General features: G+C 32.9%; 1 protein-coding gene across 1 annotated transcript in view; it reads left to right on the forward strand.

Annotated features, from left to right (window-relative positions):
• The window catches only part of Vps13b (vacuolar protein sorting 13 homolog B), an 881,657-nt gene that overhangs the window by 270,716 nt on the left and 584,714 nt on the right, over positions 1-26,227 (forward strand). Inside the window, 2 exon segments of the mRNA XM_023699943.1 lie at positions 5,085-5,233; positions 5,992-6,165. Coding sequence (XP_023555711.1) covers positions 5,085-5,233; positions 5,992-6,165 — 323 coding nt within the window.

The following is a 26,227-nucleotide window of genomic DNA, read 5'->3' on the forward strand; positions in this document are numbered from 1 at the left end:
ACTAGATCAGACTCATAGTGATCCCCGTTTACAGTCTCCCAAGAGCTGTGATTACAGGCATACACCACCACATCTAGTCTTAATTGCCATCTCAGCAATCCGTGGGGGCGGGGCCAGCACAGCAGGCCCAGGGATCGAACTTCTGGCTCCTGTGCCTCCTTGCAGGCGCTTTAATCCTCTGAGCTATTTGGCCAGCCTGACAATATATTATTTCTTATGTAAGGATTCATAATTATTTTAAAATACACCAAAAAGTAGTACACTATGAAATGATTTCCAGTTGCAGTGCCTTAGAGAGTTCTTTTTTTTTGCTCTCTTGAACTGATGAGCATTGCATAAATGTGTGTGAGAGGACTTTGCATTTCTTTCCCAAATACAAGATTTTCATGGTATTACAGGTTGTGTCCAGTTGTTCCCCCAAGCCTCAGGCAGTCATGGGTGGACTTCTAGAGGTTGTGATTAATTCATGGTTCAGTGCTGGGATTACAGGTTTGAGTGCTGCTGGAGTTGTGGGTCTGAGCACTACACCTGCCCTGGGGCAGATAGCCTGGATACATTATAAGGAAGGGAGAGAGGCTTGCTCTCTGCCTATGCTGCCATCACAGCCTCTGCTCCTCCCTTTTTGCTCTTGCTATTTTGCTGTTTTCCACCTCTATGAACAGCTGCCATTTGCCATGCACCCCTCTCTCTACCTTGAAGCCAGCTGAGAATGAACCGAAACCTCTGCAAACTGAGAGCTAAATAAACCTTTCCTTCCTTAATTTTGGGTGAAGGGTTTTTGCACCAGTAGTAAGAGAAATGTAACTGAGACACCCACTATCTCTGTGATTGTCTTTCTGACTTATTTAAGTCCTCACTGTACATCATGCCAAAATATTACACTTATTCCCTAAAATAGTGTTTTGGCCATAAATAATAGTGACTTGCCTGCAGCTACCTATTTAATGCTGTTCATATTTGAAGTTACATTTATTTAGCTTCAGACATTTGACTAATTTTGTTTTGCCATTTTGGTTCTTTTCACAATTTCAGGGACTATTGTTCCTGTAGATCAGCATATTACTGTCCTAGACCCTGTGCTAGACTGTGCTAAGATGCTTGTGCCTCTTACTCTAGTGCTCATATTTAGGGTATTTTATAGTTTTATAAGCAACTTTCCTGCACTGCCCAAATCTACCAAGATATCACTAAAAGTTATTATTTCTAAAAATTGATAAGAAATTTTGGCATAGTAGTATTTTAGCAATTTAAAAAGTTTTAAAATATTTTGAGTATGTGATGAATACTCATGAAAATGTAGCCCTTCAATTTTTGTTAAGTTTGCCAAGGTCCGTGTGAGATTTCTTTTCTTTTTTTTTTTTTGTGCTGTTACAGTAGAGATGGTTGAGCTCATAGCCACATACGAGTTAGACAAGCTCCCTCTCACTGAGCTACATTTACCCATCAGTGAAATTCTTGGCAAAAAAGGTTCCATGTGAGTGGTGGTGCTGAGGCAGGAGAATTGCTACTTGGGGCCCAACCTGGCAGTTTAGTGATTTTTTGGGACTTTGTCTCAGAAAAGAAAAAATGAGAAGGATTAAGGATATAACTTAGTGTAAAAGCTTAGGGTTTGATTGCTAGTACTACCAAACAACAAAAGACAAAAGAGATTTCTGACAAATTCGCCTGATAATTTTCATATATGATGTGCATGAAATAGTAACAGAGATCTATCATTTATCATTCAAAGTAAAGTCATGAGTTTTATAAACTGTAAAAGAAACACTGTTATATTTAAAAGACAAAATCATTTTTAATACCCAGATTCTTTCTTTTGCATCTGCTAGAAACTGATTTATTTCTTTTGGTTCTGAACACCCGGAGCGTTTCTTGAGAGAATTTTTATCAGTACCTCTTACGTGCTGACTCCTATATAGTTTCTCTATGGTTTTTGAAAAATTAGCATTGACTGAGTCTATGAGGTGTGGGAAACAGCAAGGAATTATGGAGTTCTCTGTCCTTTTCATCTTAGTATAGTTGTTGAAAAAAGATAAATTATCCCCTAAAACAACAGGAGAATTAAATGTGCAGAATAGCTTAGTATCCTTTCTTATGTGAAATGTGATCCAGGGTTTGGTATTTTCTGATTTACATCTTTGATGAATTTGTATTTCTCTAAGCCTTCATTCTTCAGTATGTTAAACGGATAATAAATACTTTAGTTTTGTTGTGTGGGCTGAATAAGTAATGTAGGCAGTATACATGGTACTTGGTGGTAGATGCTGATAACTAGTACTTTTGTTACTATGATTGTGTAAATATTAGTGGTACCACTTAATTTTTGAGATAGTTCATTCATTTTGAGTCATGGATTTTTGGAATCTGATAAAATTTCTTAGCAAAATGCACATTTTAGATATAATTTTATAACTCCTTAAAGTCTGTGACATACTCCGGTTTAGAACTCTTGCTTTGAAGGTAATGGATAGTATTTTAAATGCAACATAGGTGTCAAATATTGGTAACTAGCAACTATTTGGTGCACAGTTATTTGGTGACCAAATAAAAGTTAGCAAAGTAACTGCTCCTTCTAAAGTAAGGATTGGAGTATGAGAGTCTGGTTTTGAAGATGATACCCTGTAACTATTTGCAAATCATTCAGTGTGTTAGTTAAAGTACCCATTCAGGACTATACCTGAGAAAGATGGCATAATCTTATGGAGAGATTATAGGTGTCATAAATGCATTAAAGTTTAAAACCAAAATTTTTATTTATTTGTGTTTTTAAAATTTGATACAGGGTCTCACTACACAAATTGTACTCATACTGATCCTCTTGTCTGAGCCTCCCCAGCCCTGGGATTATAGGTATGCATCACCAAACCAGCTTCTGGGGCAGGCACAGCATACCTAGGGTTCCAGGGCTGGCATGGTATGCGATCCCTGGGATTGAACTTGGGACCTTGTGCTTGCCAGGCAGGTGCTTATGCTACCAAGTATCTCCTCAGCCCTTGAAGCCAAAAAATTTAAAATAATTTTTAATACATCTACTAGAGACAGCTTATGTTTTTCTTAAATACTTAGATGTAATAAAGAAACTTCAGTTAGGAAGGATAGCATGATGTATTTAACTGATGTGTGGGATAGGGGAAAAAATGGAAAATATATATATATATATGTATATATATATACACACACACATATATATATGTATGTATATATGAATTATTTAATTGGGTTCTTAGTAAGAAATTTAGAACACTAATTTATGAGGATAAATTCCATTTGTCAGAGCAAAAACAGATTGCAGGTAGCCCCAGAGTTGAGGAACAGCTTTGACTTTTTGCTAAAATCTGTGAGTCCACCACTTTCTGATCCACCTTGAACTGCTCTGAAATCTGGTATCTCTTTCTTGATGTCAGAGAACTCACCCTCCTGGTGTCTGTGTTTCCACAGCTGCTGCTTCTTGAAGTAAGCATCAGTGAGGTGTTTGGGGATTTTTCACTTTGCTTATATCAATTTTTGGAGAGGTGGCAATGATGAATTTCTGGTATGTTGTTTATAGAGGAACATGATTAAGGCTAAGAGGCCCCAGTCACAAGTAGCAAGCCACTGGCCAACTGCTTCAGGAACACCACTGTCTTGCCTCTGTGACGCCCAGTGAAGATGATCAAGATGGTGCCGGGAGTGACGCTAGCTCTAAGTTTCCTCACATACTGACTGAAGGTTTTCTTGCCATGACTCAAGAGCTTTCAGGGCACATCTTCAGTAGCATAGTATCTAAGTATTTTTTGAAGCTTAACCACGTGGATACCTCTATTCTTGTCCCCACCGACTGGTTTTGTGATCATAGCAAGAACTTTCTCCTTTTTTTCCTCAACCTTTGATTTAGCAGCTGTGTACTTTCTCTTATACAAAGCTTTTCTGGATAGATAGCAGATTGGGAATATCTACCAATTCCTCTGACCAGGACAGGGTTTTGGCTGCATTGGGGCTGCCCCTTCTTGGACTTTTTTGCTTTTACCTTACCCTTTTTGCCGGTACCACTGGCAGCAGCCATCTTGGCTTCGGGTTTCTTCTCTTTAGTGTCTGGCTTCTCAATTTTTTCATCCACCATCTTGCAAGATGGGAAGGAGCTAGAAATTATATTGTTAAGTGTTCATGAATGTAGGCAAAATGGCTGGTAAAAAGACAAAAATCTGAGATGGGTCAGATTATGTTAAATATCATCTCTTTCGTTTACTAATTGTGATTTGGCCAAACATTAGTTAGCTCCTCTAATCTATTGCATCCTCCTCTATAAAATGAGAATATTAATACTATCTGTACTATTGGACTTTTGTGAGGATTGAATGGGTTTATATGCATAAATTGTAAGACCTTATTAAATGTTAGAGATCACCATTATCATAATCAACATTATCATAGTTGTAAGTACTGTCACAATAATATTCTGTGGATTCTTTGCCTGTTTAATTTTCACTTACCTAGGTGTCCAAAATGAAGTTTTCCAGCTTTCCCAATCATTTGTTTTTGGGAAGGATTTAATATTATGTTTATCCTTCATGAAGTAGTAGGTAGAAGCGATGTTAATATTTATCTGTTTGGTTACTTGATAAAAAGCTCTTTGTTTTCCTTTTGCTGATAAACTTCAGTATTTTAGTTTTAGAATTTCCCCAAACTGTTACTCTGTTTTTACTTCCTTATTCCATCTGACTAACATTTTGTTTAAGCAGACAGTTTCCTGCATAAATACCTCTGCCAAAATTAAACTGAATTTGAGTAAAATTTGTTTCCAGAAGGTAATTCTTATCATATATTTTAAAGCCAAGGATGTTTGTTAATATTCTCTTGTTTTTTAAGTAAATATTTAAAATTTACTTTTACTTCTTGAGCTTAACTAATCAAGAACTAAATATAGTTATGAGAGTGCAGCCCTATTATTTAAAAATTGCATCCTTTCACCTTTTAAACACTGAACTCTGAAACCTAACACAAATACAGTAAGAACATCTGAGGTGGATAATTAAAGTATAATTAAGTTTAAATGCCTTGGTAAAGGAGTATAAAAATTATTTAAATTCAATCGGCTAGTACATTTGCAGTTTTCTTTTATTAGGTGTGAAATCTAAGAATCCCCTGCCAACTCTTGAGGGCTCAATCCAGAATGTTGAATTGAAGTACTGCAGCACATCATTGGTCAAATGTGCCTCTGGGACCATGGGATCAATAAAAATTTGTGCCAAAGCCCCAGGTATGTGCAGCTGGACCGTGTAAAACTTTATTGCCTGTATAGGAGAATTGGCCTTGCATTTTACAAGGAACGTTACTGAAACAAGAATTTACTCATTGTTACTATGAATCAGAGGTTTTAGTTTTTTTTTTTTTTAGTTTTACTTAAAATATTTAATAGTGCTAGGATATTTCTTGACTTTAAAAAATTCTTTTTTTAATTATTAAAAATGCATAGTTTTAAGAAGTTATGAGGGAGAAAAACTGAAGGAATATCATACTTCTGGGGGAATTAAAAGTTATATATGACACTTAAATAGTAAATAAAATTATTAGTCTACTAGGATTGAAAACAAAACTTAGCTATTTTTAAACTTAGGGATGTAATTTATTCCTCCTTCCTTCCAGTGTTTTATTTTATAGTAATTTGTAATTACCCAGCACAAAATAAATTTTATGGTAAGTTGAACTTAGTATAGATTCTATAGAATTTTTATAAGACAGTGTTCACATTACTTCCTTTTGTAAACTTTTTTGAGCTTATTCTGCATTCATTAGTAAAATGTTTAAACATAATTTTAAGTTAGAAATGCTTTGATCATCCAGACTTCTTAGGAGTACAACTAAATGTACAGCTAATGTTACCAAATATAATTGAAATGTTATGGTGTTAGTATATTTTTAAGGTCAAGCATCTTTAAGCCACTCCAATAATATTTTACTTAGATTTATGTTGCTATTTGTTTGTTTGTTTGGTTTTCACTAAATATTTCTGTTCAGGTGACAGTGGAAAGGAGAAATTGGTTCCCTTGCTTCAAGGTCCTTCTGACACTAAAGACCTTCATAGTACCAAGTGGCTCAATGAGAGTAGAAAGCCAGAATCTCTTTTAGCTCCAGATTTGATAGCCTTTACAATCCAAATTCCACAATATATGGACTATTGCCACAATTCTGGTAAGTAAAAACTATCATAATTCCATCATTTTGCATTTTTTTTTCCAGAAAAGTTTTTAAATTAGGCTTTGTAAAAAAGTAGTTTGTGTTTATTGGGATCTTCTTGGCAATTTTGGTTCTCTACAATTCAAATGAACTAATTTCCTGTCTTTCTTGATTATTGAAATGTATACAATAAAAACTTTTGAAAGATTTAGTTTTGCTGCACTATGTTTTGCAACTGAATACTGCAAATTAATATTTGCCAATTTGAAATGCCTTGTCATCATGACTCTAGAGATAATACTCCTCAAAATGAAAGTTTCACATTGGGAAGAATTGTAAGAGATGAAAGGAATTGTATGAAGATAAGGCGATGTTACAGATTAGTACTGTATGAAAAAAATTTTTATCTTTTAAAGTAAAGATTGGAAAAAAATAGATTGGTAAATATTTTAATAAAGGGACAGACAGAAATATTTTATGTTTTGCGAACTATGTGTTTATTGACCTCAACCATCTTGTTCAGCCCTTGCAGCACAAAAATAATCATTCATGATGCATTAATGAGTAGATGTGAATGTGTTCCAATAAAATTTTATTTATAAACACTGAAAGTGAGCCAGATTTGCATGGTTTACTGACTACTGCTTTAGGAAGAAAGATTAGTTGTTATTATCCATATAGTAGGGAGGTTTTTTTTTTTTTTTTGTAGTTTTTGTTCTCAGAGTCAAATTATTAAGATATTAAAATGATCAAACAATTCAATTATAAATTTGGTATCTATGAAGGGATGATTCTTATTTGAATCTGTCATATATTGAATTAGACAAGGACTTCTAATTTTTTTGTTTTGTACACAATTGGAATAATTTAATGAGTCAAGCATATTTAAATAATAAATTGACCTTCCTTTTAATAATATTTATGTTGTCCTTTGTAATTTAAATGCATTTCTGTGGTAAAAAGTTATATTTGCATTTGCCTTTTTTATATGGATCTAAAAGTAAGCTGATATAGGAAGAATTATCTGTGACATGTATTATCTTTATAGGGTGAATTTTGTACTTTTTGTTATGGAAATTCACCTAGTCCTCAACATTAGTGTTATATTTAGTGATATTGGTGGATTTGTGTATAAAATCTAACCTTTTTGGTAATTTAAAAGTATTCTTTTCAGTATGTAGCAATCTAAAATTTAATGTGTTTTTATGTAAACTAGTCACATTTACTTAGGAAATTTTTAAATTTAAGTTTATATCTACCTTGGAAATGCTTCCCATGTACAAGGTTTAGGCATTTATGATATAGTTTAAGGAGCTCAGAAGTAGTTTTTAAAGTGGATATAACAGAAGCAACTAAATGAAAAAGTAACTTGAGGTTACATTGACTTTTGTTTGATTTTTGGGGCTGAAACATTTAATGGAAATGAGATAAAACAGGAAGCTTTCATTATGTTACAAAAAAACAAGTGCTAAGTAGTTAAACCTTTTGAGGTGAACATTGAAAGAGAAGTGCAAGTTATGCCTCATGGCTTTTTCAGAAACAGGTGTTTAGGTGACTTTCTTAATGATGTTTTCTCATTAATTTGTAGACTTTTCACTGATGATCCCACTAACATGGTTTTGAGGACCCTAGGATCAGGTGTACAAGATAAATGCCATTTTCCTTTGCTCCCAAATTGAAGGAGAGATTAAAACTAGTTCTAGTAAACGTTGTATATGTTATAGCCATTGGTTGCATGATTTTTGAGAGGAGCTTAGTCAGCTAGAGAGCGTTCTTTGTGATTTTAGGGTGTGAAGGAACTTCATTAATAAAAATTAGGAATTAATGGCCAGACTCTCAACTGGAAGATGGGTCTTCAGATTTTCACATTTTGGTACTTTCTAGGTTGTTTACCAGTTTATTCTTTTAACCTTAGAATCTGAGTTGCTAAACATTGCATCCCTCAGTATTAAAAGTCCTTCGCTTCTAGGAACCACTTTATAATAAGCACTGTTAAAAGAGACACACTTTCATAATTTCACAACACTACTTTGTTTTTGAAGTCTTAGCAACTCGCTTTGCAATTTTTTCTCTTCTCCCCTTGACTGCATTCTGCAGTTTTCTGGACTGATTATAGTGAAGGAGCTGAGGGCTCTTACGGGAATTCTGCATGCCAACCCACATTCTGTATTAAGTTACTTTAAGGGGACCAGTGAATGCTACTGACATTTTTTATGTTTGTATTGATCTAATAAGTCAAACATGGAAGTAGATGTTTCTCTGGCTTCTTCATAGGAAAAAATACTATTTGACATTAGGTGGATAATAAACTATTTTAAAATGTTTCATATGTTTTTCTTTTCTTTGCATTTAAACTGTAACTCTTTTTCTTATGCTGTCTTTTGCCAAAAGGATCTAAACCATTGTTAATTACAATTTTAATATATGAATGAATTCTAATTTTTTCTTTTTTTTTCATTTACGTATTTGGTACAGGGTCTCACTATGCAGCTCAAGCTCATAGTGATCCTCCTGTTTTCAGCCTCCCCAGTTCCGGGATTATAGTCATGAACCATCGTGCCTGGACTCCTTCAAAGGCTCAGGGTGTACTGGGGGTGGGGCTGGCAAAGCATGCTGGACCAGGGATCGAACGCTGGTCCTTGCGATTGCCAAATCAGGCACTTAGGCTGCTGAGCTGTTTCATTGGCCCTATGAATGAATTTCAGAGTCTTTTTTTTTTTTTTTTTTTAACAGTTGTTTATTGTTAATCAGAGTCCTGTCAGTTTAGCATCAAAAGAACTAGGATGCCATCAATTCAATTTCTGATCCAGTATTAGGAGACCTCTTTACATACTTCCATATATATGTTAACTGCAGATTTACTAGTGTTTTCTGTTTCTTAGTGGCAATTATGCTTTTACATACGCCGTTTGTTTTCTGCTTGGGTTTATTATGACTGGCCTTGCTCTTTCTATACCTGTTAATCCCAGGTTAGTCTTTTTTGAAAATTGCTTGCTTGCTTATTTATTTATTTATTTATTTATTAGGTATAAGATCTCACTACACAGCTCGGACTTGTAGTAGCCCTCCTTTCTCAGCCTCCTCAGCACTGGGATTATAGGCATATACCGCCATGCCCCGTTTTGGTGGCTGGCACAGCACACCTGGGATTTCAGGGCTGGCACAGCATGTGGTACCAGGGATTGAACTCTGGTCCTTGTACTTGCCAGGCAAGGAGTTTAGAACACAGAGTTATCTTTCCAGCCCCTCAGTTTAGTCTTTAACAACTTCAATCTCTTGAAAAGGAAGCTTTTCCTAGAAGTTCCACTCTTTTCTCCCCATTTGGCTATGTATTTCTGTTAATGTTCTTTTATAGTTTAATGTACTTTTTTCATAGTTGTGATGACAGTGTGTACTTACATAGTCTGTCCTCATCACTTGCCAGTGAATCCCAAGATAAGTCTCTGGTTGCTCATCATTTTATTGTCAAGGCTCCAAAGTTGCCTTATTCAAGGAATACTTGAAAGATCTGTTGTTGAATGAATGAATGAATATTTATTACAAGTGTCCACAGTATTTACATGTTTGATAGAACTTACTCAAAAGTAAGTTCTTCATGTTAAGTGCCTCTTCCTTTCTATCCTTTCTCTTTTCCTTCATATAACTGCTTCTAGAGAAGTTATCTACTGAATATTTTCCCCCGTTAGTTTTAATTACTAGTAGATCCTTTGTTCATTGGTCTGCAACTTCCTTGTTCTTGTTACTCTTACTAGTGTTGTGAAATAATATATCAGCCTTAAGTGCACCTGCTTAATTCTCAGCCCTTTCTTTTTCATCCTATTCAGTCTGCATTTATTACTATTATTATATCTTTTTAATGAAACTTTCTTCTATTTTGGACTCCACATGTTAAGAAATAAGTTACCGTAGATCTGTCTTGAATTTTGGAAATCTTGTGAATGGAACAAATGATTGCTTTTTCTTTTAGTGTACTCTTTCAAAGATATTTGTATAGTGAGTGGGCTTAGAAGACAAATTATCTCCCTCTGTAGCAAAGGGAAGTTATGCTTACTGCTCATTATAAAACATTTGATTCTTAACTCATTCATTCCATTTGTAGATATCTAGTTGTACACATCTTTGTGTCATAATTGTGGAACATGGAAGCAAAGGGAAATGATGCAAATGTGTTGATATATTCCATAATTAATAATAACCTTAATGTTGCTGAAGAATATTATCTTAGCAGCACTTATGAAACTGTGGTTGAGTAAAATCTTAGTTTTGTTTTAATTTTTGACACTGGAACAGTGATGTATCTTTTTTGTTCTCTTGAACCAGATTTTCTTTTTGTTCCTTACATACAGGTCATTTCTATAATTATTATAGATCCTTTTCTTTTTATTTGGATCCTTTAATGAGAAGTTATGATTGTAGTTATTAACTGTACCTTTGTATCTCTGTCCATTTATTTTATTTGAAATCCATATTCCAAATTTTAGCCACCATTTCCCATTTTCATTATTATTAATTTTATTGGTGCCTATATATTTAGAAATAAAGTCAGTGTTTCTCCATTCTATTCACAGTTATTTACTATTTAAATTAATGGCACTGTTTTCTTCTTGATACCTAATAGTGTCATTTTCAGCACTCGTTCAGTTCTTCTTTATACAACTGGTATCTTGCAGAAGTTCCCCACCTTAATTAAATGTTCCAAGCTAAGCATCATAAATTTATTTTCCTAATGATTCAGATTCATTGCCATACTATTTCTTCTGTGCTTAAAAATCTCTATTTTTAGGAGCCGGGGAGATGGCTCAGTAGAGTAAGAGCTTGCCTGGCAAGCGCAAGGCAATCCCTGGTTCAGTCTGAGTTCAATCCCTGATTCCGGAAAAAAAAAAAAAAAAAAACCTCTATTTTTAAATTTGTGCTCTAAACTGTCATAGTGTCTTATATAACAAAATGTGTAAGTATACTTCTCAAAATGTATAAATGTACTCAGATTTGTACAGTGAACTTTATTTTTTTCACCTTATATGCCACTAAAAATCATCAATTTTTTTTTCACATGAACTACTCTTAAGACTGTTTATCATGCTTTCTATGTTTATAAGCCTACATGGTGATCTGTATACTTATTTCTGTGGAGTTTTGCCCAGTTTATATTGGTTCTTGATTAATAAGAAAGACATTGTTCAAGGTATCTTATTGACTGTAGTTACTTGTGGAAGTCAGATGATGTGCTATTTTAATTTTACTGTATAAAACTCAAAATAACATTTTCTTCACAAGATTAAAAAAACAGAAAAAAAGAAAAAAACAGAATTAGTTGATTGTGTTTCTCTTAAAATAATTTATAAATATAATAACAATTAAGCCACAGTTCTTATTCATTAGTATAATCTGTTCCATGTCCATTTTTAACTTTACTATGTTGTGATAATTTTTTTAAAAAACTTTAGACTTTGCTTATCAAATATAGAGTTTTGGTAATTTTTAGTAGAAAAGAAGGTCAAAATTACAAGTCTAGTCTTAGAAAATTTATTTTAAGTTTGGAAGTAGTTTTTTCTTGATTAAAGTATGCCACCAACCATACTCCATTTAAGTTGGTTGGTTTGAATTTGACTTACTAAAGAGATTTTAAAATGGAGACATTATTTTGCATTGTAATGTTCAATTTGTAAGCAATGTCTCTTTTGTTTCAAAAAATTCTCATCAAAATGTAGAATTAAATGAATTTCCTTGAAGTTATATTTTTAGGATTTTTGACATAACACATGAGTAAGAATACTTATACATTGTAGCAATTAGAGACAATTCACATTTGTGGTTTGGGCATAAATGTGTAAAAATTATACCCATCTATCTTATTACATTTCCTCTCTTCTCCCTGAGGACTTTACTATGTACTTTATCTGTAATTGTTGCCAGTTTTCTATCATGTTCCCACTGGGTTTCTGGTGCAAAAAATCTTATCCTCCTGATGACAGAGCTTGCCTGAATGATTTCATGCTCCTAGCATTTTTGTTCACGGGAATTAGGGGCAAAATGTAACTACAGCTGAATGGAGCATCTATTTTTGTAATTTTGCAGTTTGGGCTCTGTTATTGGAACTAAATGAAGAGATGCAGGTGTTCTCCACTCTAAGCCCTTTGGGAATTTTGATGGTAGATGCTTGAAAAGAAAATGCATGTGTTTTCAGAGTCAAACAGCAGCTGTGAGACAAGGATTTATGTTTTTCTCAGAACTTTGGGATTTCAGAATGTTACATTTAATCACAAGCACAGAAAAGGAACAAATGTTAAAGATGTTACACATAAAAGTAAGTTTACTGATCTCTTTACCATACAGACTAGTTGTGGGCATATATGAACAAAGTGATTTTTAAGTATGATATAAACAACTTCTGAAGGATTATGATAGTTATCATAACAAAGTATTTTAAGAATATTGCATCTGTAACACAGAATATTTTTAATTCTAATTACTTAAAAGACATTTTTTCCCCATTTAGAAAAATATACATGTATATGCAAACAATGAAAGGTACAGTAAAACATTTGTTTTATGCATTTTGATTCTTTTCCCCCAAATGTTTAATTGATAAATACCCAATTATAAAGATAGCACAACAATTTCAGGTATAAGAAATGTAACTTTTTTAAATCTAGAGCAGTAATTAAAGGACTCTGTGGATATATATTTAAAACATATGTACTTAAATATTTCTGCATATTAAAACATACATAATGAATGTTTTTTCCTTTCTAAATCATGAAGTTACTGTGTTTTAATTGATTGTCAAATTCTTCTTTCTTAGACTGTAGAACTACTTTTCAGTATTCCTTTCACATTCTCTGTTTTTAGTGTAATTGTTCATTATTTATTCATTTACCTAAGAAATTCTTTATTGCAAGTTCAGTCTATGGTAATATATGATATGTCAAAACTACTGTTGTAAATTTTAATATATTATGGACTAGACAAAAATAGCCATGGAAGAATGAATAAGTTAATGAGTGAATGATAAAGGAGCTTATATTTCTGGGTTTACCATTATTCATTGTAAACTATATTATTTTGAACAAGTCAATCATACTGAATACTGACTTCTCCTTTATAAAAAGATACATTTTTATCTACTTATTAACATTGTTGTGAAAATTAAGTTAAATACCATATTCTCAAGTACATTATAAACAATAAAATAGAAATTTTATGGTTAATTTCTGAATAGCACTCTATATTAATCACTTATTTAAATTCTTAGGGTTCTGAGGTTTTTCTTTTCCTTTCTTGTTCTCTACAAGACATTTTTAAATTTATCTTTATAAACTTGTGTAAATATACCTTGAAGCTAGGGAAAACAACTTTCACCAGGTTCAAGAATCCTCTTTCCTGGATGCTAGAATCAGTAACAGTTTCAATAGGTACAGGAAATTACTTGCTCCTTTGAATAGTCCTGGATTCTGGAAGACAGCCAAAAAGAGGAAAATTCCTTGAGTCTTGTGGGTGACCAGTTGTTTGCCTCACTTATAGAACAAGGTAAAAAATTTGGCATTTTTTTATTGATTGTATAGTAAATGTAGACTGGTATTTAAAGCAAATAAGTTATAGCTTCATTAGTAAGTACTAACTTGGTATATAAGAATACTTGAGTTGGAAATAGCCTACAAGTACACTTATCTATGAAGTGTATAATATTTTATAATTTATTTAAAGAGTTTAAAATAAGGATTGAAAAGCTATCATTACTTGTTAGTATTTTAGAATAAATATGGAAAGTAAGTTTTCAGTTTTGTAAATCCTAAATTTTATGTTGTCAATTCCAGTAACACTAACTGTGTGCTCCTCTATAGATTTGTGGAATAGTAACTTTCATACAAAACAGTTAGAATAACGTTCAAATTCTTTGCTACCCATATGCTTTCTTAGCTGTTTTACCCACTGCAGTGGAAGATTGATTCCACAATAACTTTTGCATTCCTGTTAGTCATTCCAGTTCACATAAGTCATTCTTAAACTATTTGTGTATTTTGTAATAAATAATGAGAGTCAGTTTTCCATTAATAAGAATTCACTCAGGATATTTCTATTTTTTTATTTATTTTCTCCTCACAGTGATCTTTGATCTTCTGCCATTTCCTCTTTCCTTACTCCCTTCTATGGACTACCATGTACTTGACCAGAGATCCCAAGTAGTTAGTGCTTTACAGGCACTTAAGAATATGGCACATTGCAAAGGCAATATTTTTTTTTTTTTTTGTCATTTGAGCATGGCTTTATTGTTTACAGGTCTTTATCATTTTATTCTTAAATTGCTGTCTACAGAAATATGTAGTTTGGCTGTAGCCTGTTACAGATTTTTTTTTTTAAGAAATAATGATTCTCATATAGATATAAAATAGTCAAGTGTTAACAGAGTTTTACCTAATTCATTAATAATAGGTAAGCCAACCAGATACTACAGTGAAATCAAGGAAGAATTTATAGAAAAACAGAAGCATTTATAGAGAGGCAATATAATATTGAAATAAGTTGGTAGGTGGAACAAACTATCCTCTTCCAAAAGTGAAGAAGGAGGTTAACTGTACTTCTTGATAGAATTTATTTGGGTGCCTTTAATTATGAATTTTTTTTTACTATCAATTATCTGTAATTTACTGGTTTGTAAAGTAGTTCAAAGAAAATGAAAGGTATAGAGAAAGTCCCATAGAGTCAGACTCAGATACCTCAGAAGGGCTGTGTTCCAAACAGTGCAGAGCTTTCTACTGAACCACCATTTGTTTCCTACAACCTTACTAAAATCCAGATGGGTAGGCTATTTTTAGCGGAGATGGTTTAAATATAGACAGGTCAGAAGTAATTTTATGAAGCCAATGTTTAATGCATGGAGAGAAAATTAAAGGGAAGTGATGCCACCGGCAGAGGGCAGTGATGAAATAAGAGTTTCCTCATGTCTAACTGAGATTTGATTACTGAATAGTTCCTGTGTAGACCATGACTTTGGTCTGACTTCAGAAATATTGTTATACTAATTTCTTTTCCACCCGTTGCTTTGTCAGTGGCACTTTTCAGAAAGTTTTAAGATTTTGTTTTGTTTTTTGTTAAGTAAATAAAAGTATGCAATCTATTTTTATTAAGGAAATAATTAAATAATTTTAAATCTTAGGAAAATAATTCATAAGCAAATATTTGAATACTGAATGTATGTTAGGTGGAACTTCAAGAAGCTATCTACCCTCCACTTCATCATAGATGGAGAATTTTCCAAATCTAAGAAAAGGACCATTTCTTTGATTGTGACATTTTAATTTTAGTGTTTACCTTGTTGTATTTTTCCTATTAAATTAAAAATAAAGTTTTAAGGACTGGACAGATAGCTCAGTGGACTAAAGCCCCTGCTTAGGCAGAGCACAGCAGCCAGGGTTCGATCCCCGACATGCTATGCTGGCCCTACCCCCAAGGAGTGCTGAGACCATGATTGAGACTGGGAGTGGTGGCATGGGCCTGTAATCCTAGCACTTGGGAGGTTGAAAACAGGAGGATCACTTTAAGTCTGATCTGTGTAATAAGACCCTGTAGACCCTTTACCAAATACATTAAAAAAATAGAATTATATTGAATTAGAAGCCTTTTGAAACTATAAAATCATGGAAATTAAAAATTTTAATTAGAGAAAATAATTTTTTGTATTTAAAATATAGAAACATTAAGTATTGTACATGTATCTCAAAAAACATAGTAGACAAAATTGTGCAAAAGTCATTTATAGATAAGTAACAAGTACCAATCAACTGTAGTGAAACAACCACAGGCATAATAAGTGGAAATACTAATGACTAAAAACATGAAAAATTCAAACTACATGTATTCTATAAAATGGATATTATAGCAAGACAAAACTATTTTTCATTTGTAAAATTGACAGATATTTGATAAAAGGAAAGGTAAATTTATAACATGCTGGTTTCATGAAAGTCTAATAAGATAAATTGATACAAAGTCTAGATAAATCAATTTAAAACAGTTTGTTAAAGATTTTTTTTTTTTTTTCAGAACTGGTGCTTGAACTCAGGCCCTTGAGCTTGCCAGGGAAGCGCTTATTCCACTGAGCCATCTCCCCAGCCCCTGTTAAAGCTTTAAGAGGGTCATCTTTCCTAATTTCCATTCTAAGACCACATCCTGAAGGAGTAATCCAAGATGCACTTAAAAACTAGTATTTAAAATATAAGAATATTCATGTCATCTACAATAGTCACAGTCACCAGAAGTAAAAAATTATGAAATGAATCTGAATATATACTTAGAATGCCTTCTTTCGAATCAGTTAATAAAAAGTATTTGTAGGACATTGTTCATATTAAAAGCTTATATAAAGAAAGAAAAATAACCTTCATTGAGGACTGTGTCTATAGCTGAGTGGTAGAGCAGTTCTTTAGCATGTGTGGGATCCTGGGTTTGATCACCAGCACTGCAACAGGAAAAAAAAAGCAAACCTATATTGCATATGATAACAATTTTAACAGTTCTCTCAATAGAAGCATATAGAATTATGTATGAGTATATATTCATGCATAATATTCATAGAATTTATGATTGCTAGTCTTGGTAATGAATTATTTCACACTCACATTTCTATTCTGCTCTAATATTTGCTATTTTTGCCAATATTATAAATATTTATAAATTTTTTTAAAAGATTTTATTTTCGGGGCTGGGGAGATGGCTCGGTGGAATAAGCGTTTCCCTGGCAAGCACAAGGGCCTGAGTTCAATCCCCGGTTCCGTAAAAAAAAAAAAGATTTTATTTTCAACTAAGTTATTTTTAAGTCACTATCCTTGCATGCCAGTTCTTGTATAACTTTTAATTAAAATTGCACTTTTTTGAATTTTTACTACATTCATTGCAAGATATTGATACATATATATAACACATATATAACACATTTTAATTCTTTTTTTTTTTTAATCCCCTTTCTCTTCCTTCTTTTCCTCTGTATCCTGAAATACTGAGTTTATAGATCAGTTTTTAAAGGTACTTTATAGGTTTTGCTTATACCTTAATAAAATACCAAATTCTATGATGGTATAATTTTTCTCCTTAAACAGCTTTAGTCTAACTGGTGACAAAAATGTTCAAAATACCTCTATGTTTCCTTAGGCTTTGTTTTCTAGTTATAAATAAAATATGTCTTCTTTTTGAAGTTTAGTTGGAATTCTAATCATAATCAAATGCCTGGGATAATATAACACAGAACAAGTTGTGATCTATGTTTGTTTTCACTTGAAAAATAAACTTTATAATATTTGAATGAATTTTTACATAGATGTTGTTACACTTGAAATGGTAAGCCACCTTTTAATTTTGTTGCTGTTCAACACATAATAAAGTTGAACTACATGTGACCTCTGATTTGTGATGGTTAGTTACTTTTTTTGTACTTTGTGATGATACAAAAGTGATCTGCATTTAGGAACCATACTTTGCTTTTGAAATTTGATCTTTACTGGGTAATGATTTGCAGTATGATAGCTTTTTATGGTTCTGTCTTGTGATATATAATCCTGCAGCACCCACTGCAACTTCCAGTAAGTCATGTGCTTCCCAGGGTGAACCACAGATACTCTCCAAGTATGTTGTGTTGCTAAGTTGTGATGTTGGCATTTTTGACCTGAAATATTTTCAATTTATAATGGGTTTCTTGGAGGTAACCCCTTTGTAATTTGAGCAGCATATGTGCTATTAACTAATGGAAGTATGAGGCTGTTTCTGCTCAAAAATCCTAACTTTAAGCTAATTTCAAAATGTAATAAATTTGAATACTCTCTACATGGTTCTTTGTCAGATAAAAATAGTTTTAGGTAGGAGAATTAATAATAAGAAATACCTTTATGAAGGCACTTAAAAGTAGTAGCCTTTTTAGAATATTGTAAGTTGGGAATGATGCTTTTAAGCAAACAAGCAAATAAAAATCCTCCTTAAAGCTCTTAATTTCCAATTCATTTCTATCTTTTTGGTTCACGTATAACTTACTATTATTAGCTATGATTGGGATTACTTTTGGATTTAAGTTGAGAAACAGTACATTTTGATGAGGTTACTTGCTGAGAGTTGACAGAGGTGTGGGAAAAGTGAAGAAATTAAAATGATTCAGTTTTGTAGATGAGCATGAGACTTTCTGGAATAATGAATTATAGTTGGTGAAGGAAGACAAAGCCTAATGGATAATCTTAAGGAATATAGGAGGCCACAAGCCCTGAACCCTCTGACAAGGTGGGAAGCAGAATAAATGAAGAGGATAGAGGGAAGGAAGTATAAACAGTATTAAATTAATAGTTATAATGTAAGAGCCTCTTAATAGTTTAATATTTTTAAATCATTAATTTCCAGTTATCATTAACATAAGCTTTTTGTTGAGTTCACACACCTATAATGTTTAAAAGACAGAACTCAACAAAAAAAGGGGATACAGATGAATGACCATTTTGTATTTATGTATTCAAAATGGTTAGGATAGATATATAGCTACATTCTCTTAATTCTGTGAGTAGAGGGATTTGTTCTAATAGTGTTTGTAAATAGGATATCATATCTGCATCTTGTACAACAAATAACCACTAGGAAGACAGTGTACAATGTGTTAATTATTGGAACTGTCCTGCCAGTTTATTTTGCAACTGTCTCAGTGCTATTTATTTCTCAATAAAATTATGGAAAAAATAAAGCTTGCATGAGATTTTAATACAAAAAAACATAAGATTTTTGTTATGAATAGTATTTCTCTAATAAAAAAAATTGAAGAAGAAAGACTTTCAAGATCATTTGTAGTCCAGTAAGCAAGAATAAAGCAAACATTTAATAGATGATCAAATGTCATCATCAGAGTTGAACATTTAATGAATGTTGGTAAAACTAATTCTTCTGTTGTTCCTTTTTACTAGTATAGTAATTTAAATCGCTCTTTTTAAACAGTCAAGTAGTTTTTTTCATTCATTCAACACATACTTACGTGTTACTAAACGCTTGTGATAAAAAGGTGAATAGCACTTTGTACCTCTTGTTAATGATCCTGTAGAGGTCATTGAGTGAGAATTACAGGAGAGCAGAGATATTTAAAAGGTATTGTAAAAAGGTGTCAGTTTATGTTGAAGTCTGTGACCTGCGAAAGGATTCATGGAATAAGTCAGGGGCAAATTGAGTCTTTCATTATAATCGGAATGAGAAACAGTGTGTCTGTTTTGGGAAAATATAAATAATTTCTGTGTAATTGAAGCTTAGGTTATGGTGGAAGCAATGGTAAGAATTCATGCCTGATAGGTAAATCACTTGAGATTATGTGAGCCTTTGAATGTCATTTTAAAGGGCTAAAGGATGTAGTAAAGGGAAAGTTAAAAAGCTCTTCATCTTTGTGTTAGAACCCAACTTAGCAATCATTGTAGAGAGGGCAAGAGAAAGGTATAGCGAAAGGGAGAATTTTGCAGTGAAGAAAATGGTAACATCAATGCAAAAAATGCACATACTTGTTGGGTAAGAAATGTGTTGAAATTAACAGTTGATAATTAATTGAATATAGTGGCCAAGGGCAACAACATTTTAGGTAAGCACTGAGTGTGCTGGATCTAGGTGAGTAGATAAGAGTGATTTTTCAATATCATGAGTAACAAAGGAATGAAAACCAATTTTTATTTACAGTAGTAGAAGTATTTGGCTTAGTTGTATGAGTTCACTTTCTGCTGCTTTAACAAAATATGACAAACTGGATGAATTATAAACAAGTTAATTTAAGGCTTGTGATTGAGCAGTGTAGAAAGTCAAAGATCAAGGGGATACAACTGGAGAGGGTTATAATACATGGCAGAAAGCATCAGGCAGTGAAGGAAATTGGGCTGAACTTGTTCTGTTTCACAGGAATATATTCCCCCTAAACCATTTCAACAATAACAGCATTATCTGTCGTATCTTAAAGGTCTCACCTCTCAAAACTTACTGTGATTGCAGCTTTACTTTTGGGGGACACATTCAAGCCATAACAATAATGGTAATAAAATAGAGTAATATCATATTAACAACATGATACAGAAATGTAATAGTAATAATACAAGTGTTTTTCTAAGTTTTCTTATATGCTATATATTAATGTATTATTAAGCATTTTTTATGGAACCCAAGCAGTTTGACTGTGGAACTCGCATTTCCTCCCAGTTACATGAAATAACAGTAGTCTAAAGACTTAATGGATTATTCACATTTTAAAAATCTGTTGATTTATTGACTTCTAGTTACTTGTTAGACACTACTAGAAGTTGTTAGGAAAATTATTCAATACATGGCTCTTTTCAAACTTGACTTTAGCAATATACTTGAGTGGAAATAGAGGAAACCAATTAATTTGATTTGAAGAAGGGTGAATTAAATGAGTTTGGGAAAGGTCTCAGAGGGAAATTGTAAAAAGTTGTACATGAGTTGAAAATTCTTGTTTTGTTACTGCAAACAGTTTTAATTTGTTTATATTTTAAAAGGTAATCCTGAGCTAAAAACTTTTTATAGAGATATAAAATATAAATTATTAAAAAGTGGTAAATATTGATGTGAAGGTAGTTTTTGCTCTAAAGTATTTCAAATAAGTATATTTAAAAATTTTTAATTTTAAAATGAGTGTAAAATGTTAAATACTTATAATACTCATTGTTAGTTTTTTTCCAAGACACATTTTTATAATTAAAATAAATATTGGGATCATTGGGTTATATTTAATTTATGTCACTTGGCTTGGAGTTGATTATTAAGTAGAACTTGATTTTTAGCCTTAAAAAACAAACGGAATTTTTTTTTTTTTTTGGATTCTGTTAATAAAGTATGACATAAGTAAGCTTCAGTCAGTATGTGAAAAGGATGATTTAATACAACTGTTGATACATTTGGAGTGAAACATCTTTATCAAGTTAATACAAGAAACAGTCATGCCCTACTTGAATTACTCATTTATAATAGCTGAACAGCAGCCTGTATGTGGACTTTGAAATCCTGGGAAAATAAGATGCTTCCAAATATTGAATACATCCAAATATTGAAAGTCTTTACTCCTCAGTAGCTGAGAAATGTTGAGGTCTTTTGTCATCTGCTGGATTTTTTTTTTAATTTAATTTTTTTATTATTATTATTTATTTGTTCATTTATTTTGTGTGTGTGGCCAGCTCAGCCCATCAGGGGGCGGGGCTTGCTGGCATGTGGTGCTGGGGGATTGAGCCGCGGTCCCTGTGCTTTGCTTAGCTTAGTTTGTTCTAAGTAGGTGCTTTAGACCACTGAGCCATCTCACCAGCCCCAATCTGCTGGATTTTTGAACTTTAGAAATTTGTGATCAGTTTAATTGCTCACCAGCTTTATCCATTATTTTTAATAATTGATGTTTCTGAAGTATGATTGTAGTCTCTGAAGTTCATAGTTTAAAAGATTATGAGTAGATATTATTCATTTCAAATTTATAAAAACTAAATGCATGCACCTCCATGTTTTTACTTTAAAATTATGACGTATGACATGTGGTTGAAAATATGGTGAATGTTTACTGTTTTATGAGGGTCCTCAGTTTAGCTGTCACAGCTCCTTTAGTGTCTTTTTTTTTTTTTTTTTTTTCGGAATAGGGGATTGAAATCAGGCCCTTGAGCTTGCCAGGGAAGTGCTTATTCCACGAAGCCATCTCCCCAGCCCCTCTCTTTAGTGTCTTGAATTCATCTAAAACAGTTTACCTCCCTTAGACTTTAAGGAAGAGTCATTGTGCCACACCTGGTAAATAAGCTGAATGAAAAAATGCCATAATGTTTTTATGAGTTATGGCAAAAGCATTTACTGTAGTTTTGGTCACACCTTACCCTCAGATCACTACAAAGAGCAAATAATTTAGATATAATCATACAAATCAATTTGCCTGCCAGTCCCCCCATTTCTTGATCTCCTCTTTCTTCTTCTCTTCCCTCCCCCCGCCCTCTCTCTTTCTCTCTTTCTGTCCCACCTTCTCTCTCTCCCTCTTTCTCTTCCATCCTATGTATCCTCCTCCTTCCCTCCTTTATGCAGTTCAGGCTGACCTTGAACTCACCATGTATCCCAGGCTAGCTTTAGGCTGGCAGCAATCTTTCTGCCTCAGCTTCCCCAGTTCTGGGATTGTAGGCATAGGACTGGCTGAGTTACACATTGTCTAAGAGTATCACAGTACTGAAGCAAGTTGTATATCTTGTGACCCTTTGTAAATGTGTATAATATTCCTAAGATACAGGATATGATTTATTTTGAATCACAGCTTACAAATATACAAAGCATCTAATTGTTTATACTTGTTTATTTTATTTTTGCTAGCTGGTGGCTAGTTAAAAGAGAATTTTTAGAAAATATAGAATGATACAACAGAGTGAAGAAAAGTTTCATTTTATATGAAGGAAGAAGTATGTCTGTAGCTTTAAGGCTATTACTGTTAGATTCTGATTCTAATTCTGGAACCCCAAGTTTTGGTAAATTATTGGAACTCACTTTGATGGTTTCATAATTAATTATATTGTTGCAATACCAAGTAGTGAATACTGTTGTATTTATGGCTCACTGCATAAAGAAGCTGCTTTAGAGAGGTTACCATTCACACAATAACATACATAAACTGGATTATTGTTGTTAATTGCAATGATTTTCTGGAATATGCAGATAGAATTGCTGTTCCTACAAAAGTGGAAAATTATGACAGTAGTGAACGGATAGAAGGATGATTAAGCAAGGTACCATATGGCTATAGTGGACAATACTGATATTCTTTGGCTGTCTTTAAGCCTTTGAAGGAACAGATGAAGTAGTGGTATTGCTAGATTAACTGATGTTTCTATTTTTAGTTTGGAGGAATTTTCATTGTGGTTGTAATTACTACCAACAGTGTGTGAGGGTTCTTTTTCCTTGGCTCCTCATGAGTATCCTTTTGTTTGGGGTGGTGGGTATTCTGGATGATAGCCATTCTGACCGAGATATGGTAGAATCACAATGTAGTTTTGATTTTAAATTATCGTAGTGGAAAGAGATGTTGAATATTTTTTGATATACTTATTTGCTATTTGTACTTATGTAGAGAAATGTTCCTTCTAGTGATTTGTTCATTTATTGACTGGTTGTTAGTTTTCTTGGAGTTAACTCTGAGCTCTTTAATATTCTAGATATTAATTCTCTATCAGAAGTGTAGTGGTCAAAGATTTTCTTTCATTCTGTAGATTATCACTTCACACTGTTGATTGATTCTTTTGTTGAGAGAAGCGATTCAAATTTGACAAAATCCCATTTGTTGATTCTTGTAATATTTCCTGTGATATTGGTGTTCTATTCCAGAAATCTTAGCCTTTGCCTTTTCCTGTGGCTTCAAGTGTCTCCTTTATGTTTGCTCCAGCATGTTCAGTTTCTGATCTTACATCTGTGTCTTTGATCCACTTTGATATTCTTTTAATACAGGTTAAAAGATAGGGCTCTAGGGCTGGGGAGATGGCTCAGTAGAATAAGTGCTTCCCTGGCAAGTGCAAGGGCCTCAGTTCAATCCCCGGTTCTGGGAAAAAAAAAAAAAAAGATAGGGCTCTAATTTTATTTATCTTGAATAAAAGTATTCAGTTTGCCTAGTCCCCTTTATTAAAGAGGCTCCTTTTCTCCAGTGTATGTTTTTGAATCTTCCTCCCAAAAATCACGTGGCTGCAGCCACATAAATATACTTCTGCATCTTGTATTTGATTTGCTTATAGGTGTGGTTTTGTGCCAGTACCATGTTGTTTTTATTACTATGGCTTTATAGTATAACTTGAAGTTGTATATTGGAATATGTTCAGTCTATTTTTGCTTAAGATTTCTTTGACTGTCCTATATCTTTTCTGCTTTCGTATGAACTTTAGGATTGTTTGTCCATGAATAATGTTGCTAGTATTTCAATATGAATTGAATTAAATGTGTAGATCAACTTTGGTAATATTTCAACAATATTACTTCAGTTAATCCACAAGGATCCTTCTATTTTCTAATGTCTTCTGTTTCTTTAATATTTTGTAATTTTCACTGGAGATTTGTTTTACCTGCTTAGGTTGATTCCTAGGTATTTTATTTTTATTTTATTTTATTGTGCTGTGTTGTGTTGTATTTTATCAAAGCTATTGTTAATGTAATTGTTTTTCTGATTGTTTGCTTTGTGTTTTCATTATTGGTAAATAGGAAAGCTATTGATTTTTTGTGTTGTTGATTGGTGTATCTTGTCCCTTTGCTTAATTTGCTTAACAAGAGAGTCTTCTCTTGGTTTTTCTAGGGTCTACTATGTAAAGGCTTATGTCATCTTCAACTAGGGATAATTTTGGCTTTTTCTTTTCTTGTTTCTCTTTCATTTGATTCTCTTGCCTAATTATTGGATCTAAAATGTTTCAGGTGGTATATTCAACAGGAGTGTTGGAAGTGAACACCTTTGTCTTCTTCCTGATTTTATAGGAAATACTTTGTTTTTTGCTCCTTTAATGTGACTGTGGCAGGGCTGGGGAGATAGCTCAGTGGCATAAGTGCCTGCCTGGAAAGTACAAGGTGCTAAATTCATTCCCTGGTACAAAAAAGAAAAAAAAAGTAATCTTAGCAATGGGGTAGTCATATATGGCTTTTATTATTTTTAGGAAAGATCCTTCCTTCTATAACTGGTTCCTTCTTTTATCATGAAAAGTTGCTGTATTTTGTTAAACTATCCTTGTATTGCTGAGACATTACCAATTGATTATGATTTTTCTTTTCTGTTTTTATATACAGGTTATAGCTAAGGTGTTGAGTTGTATAGTCTGTGCTCAAACTTGTGATCCTTCTGCATAGGCTCACGAAGCGCTGGAGTCAGAGCTGTGTGTGCCTAGCTGGAGCATTGTCTTTTTAATGTTGTTGAATCTGTCTATAAGAGTCTTTTAAAGGATTTTTGCATATATATACATCACTGGTATTGGTCTGTAATTTTCTTTTTTGTTGAGTTATTGGTATCAGGTTAATCTTGGCTTCTAGGCATACATTTCAAAGCATTTCTTTTTCACGGGAAGGTTTGAAGCACATTCGAGTCCATCTAATCTTTCACTTTTGTTAAGAGAGTTTTTATTAGTGATAGAATCTCATTGCTTGTTATTGACCTGTTTACATTTTTTTATATGTTGGTTCACTTTGTTGAGTTATATGTATAAAGACATAATCCATTTCTTCTAGAGTCTCTGCTTTATTGTAGTGTTTCAAAGTAGTTTCTAATACTCTGTTGTAATTTTAGCTTTTGCAAAATTTTATTAATTTAGGTCTCCCTTTTGTTTTAGTTCATTTGGCTAAGAGCTTATCAATATTATTTAAGTTATCCAACAACCGGTTCATTGTTTTTTTTCTTACTGTTCTTAATGTCTATTTTATTAACTTTCATTATGATGTATATCTTGTTTTAAAATTTCTTTTCTCCTAGTGGTTTTGGATTTGACTTGTGCTTGATTTTCTATGACTATGAGATACATCATTAGCTTACTCATTTGAAATTATTCTTCTTCTAACATAAATATTCATGGCTATAAAATTCCATCTGTTAATTCTTTCACTGGAGTAAGCTATGTTGTGTTTGTATTATTATTTGATTCCAGAAATTTTTAATTCCTCTCTTCATTTCTTCTGACTTTTCACAAATGTGTTAGTCTTCATGTGTTTGTGGCATTTCTGTGTTTATTTTGCTATTGATTTTTAGTTTCATTTCATTGTGATATGATAGGATGACTGAGATTATTTTGGGATTTTGTTGATGTTTGTTTTGGTAATTGTTGAGAGTTTGTAGCTTAAAATCGTCTATTGTGGAGAAAGGTCTGTGGATTACTGAAAGGCATATATTCACTGTTTTTGAATGGAGTGTTCTATAGATGTCAAGTTCATTCTGTGGTATGGACTCTGATGTTTCTGTTGATCCTCCCCTTCCCCTGTACACCTATTTGTGAAGTTACCCACTTTGATTGTAATGGGGTCTATTGCTTCTTTATGTTAGCTAGTCTTTGTTTTATGAAATTGAGTGCTCTATCATTCAATGTGCATAAATATATTTGTAAAT

Source organism: Octodon degus, unplaced genomic scaffold, assembly GCF_000260255.1.
Source record: "Octodon degus isolate 3935 unplaced genomic scaffold, OctDeg1.0 scaffold00118, whole genome shotgun sequence".
In the NCBI taxonomy this organism is placed as follows: Eukaryota; Metazoa; Chordata; class Mammalia; order Rodentia; family Octodontidae; genus Octodon; species Octodon degus.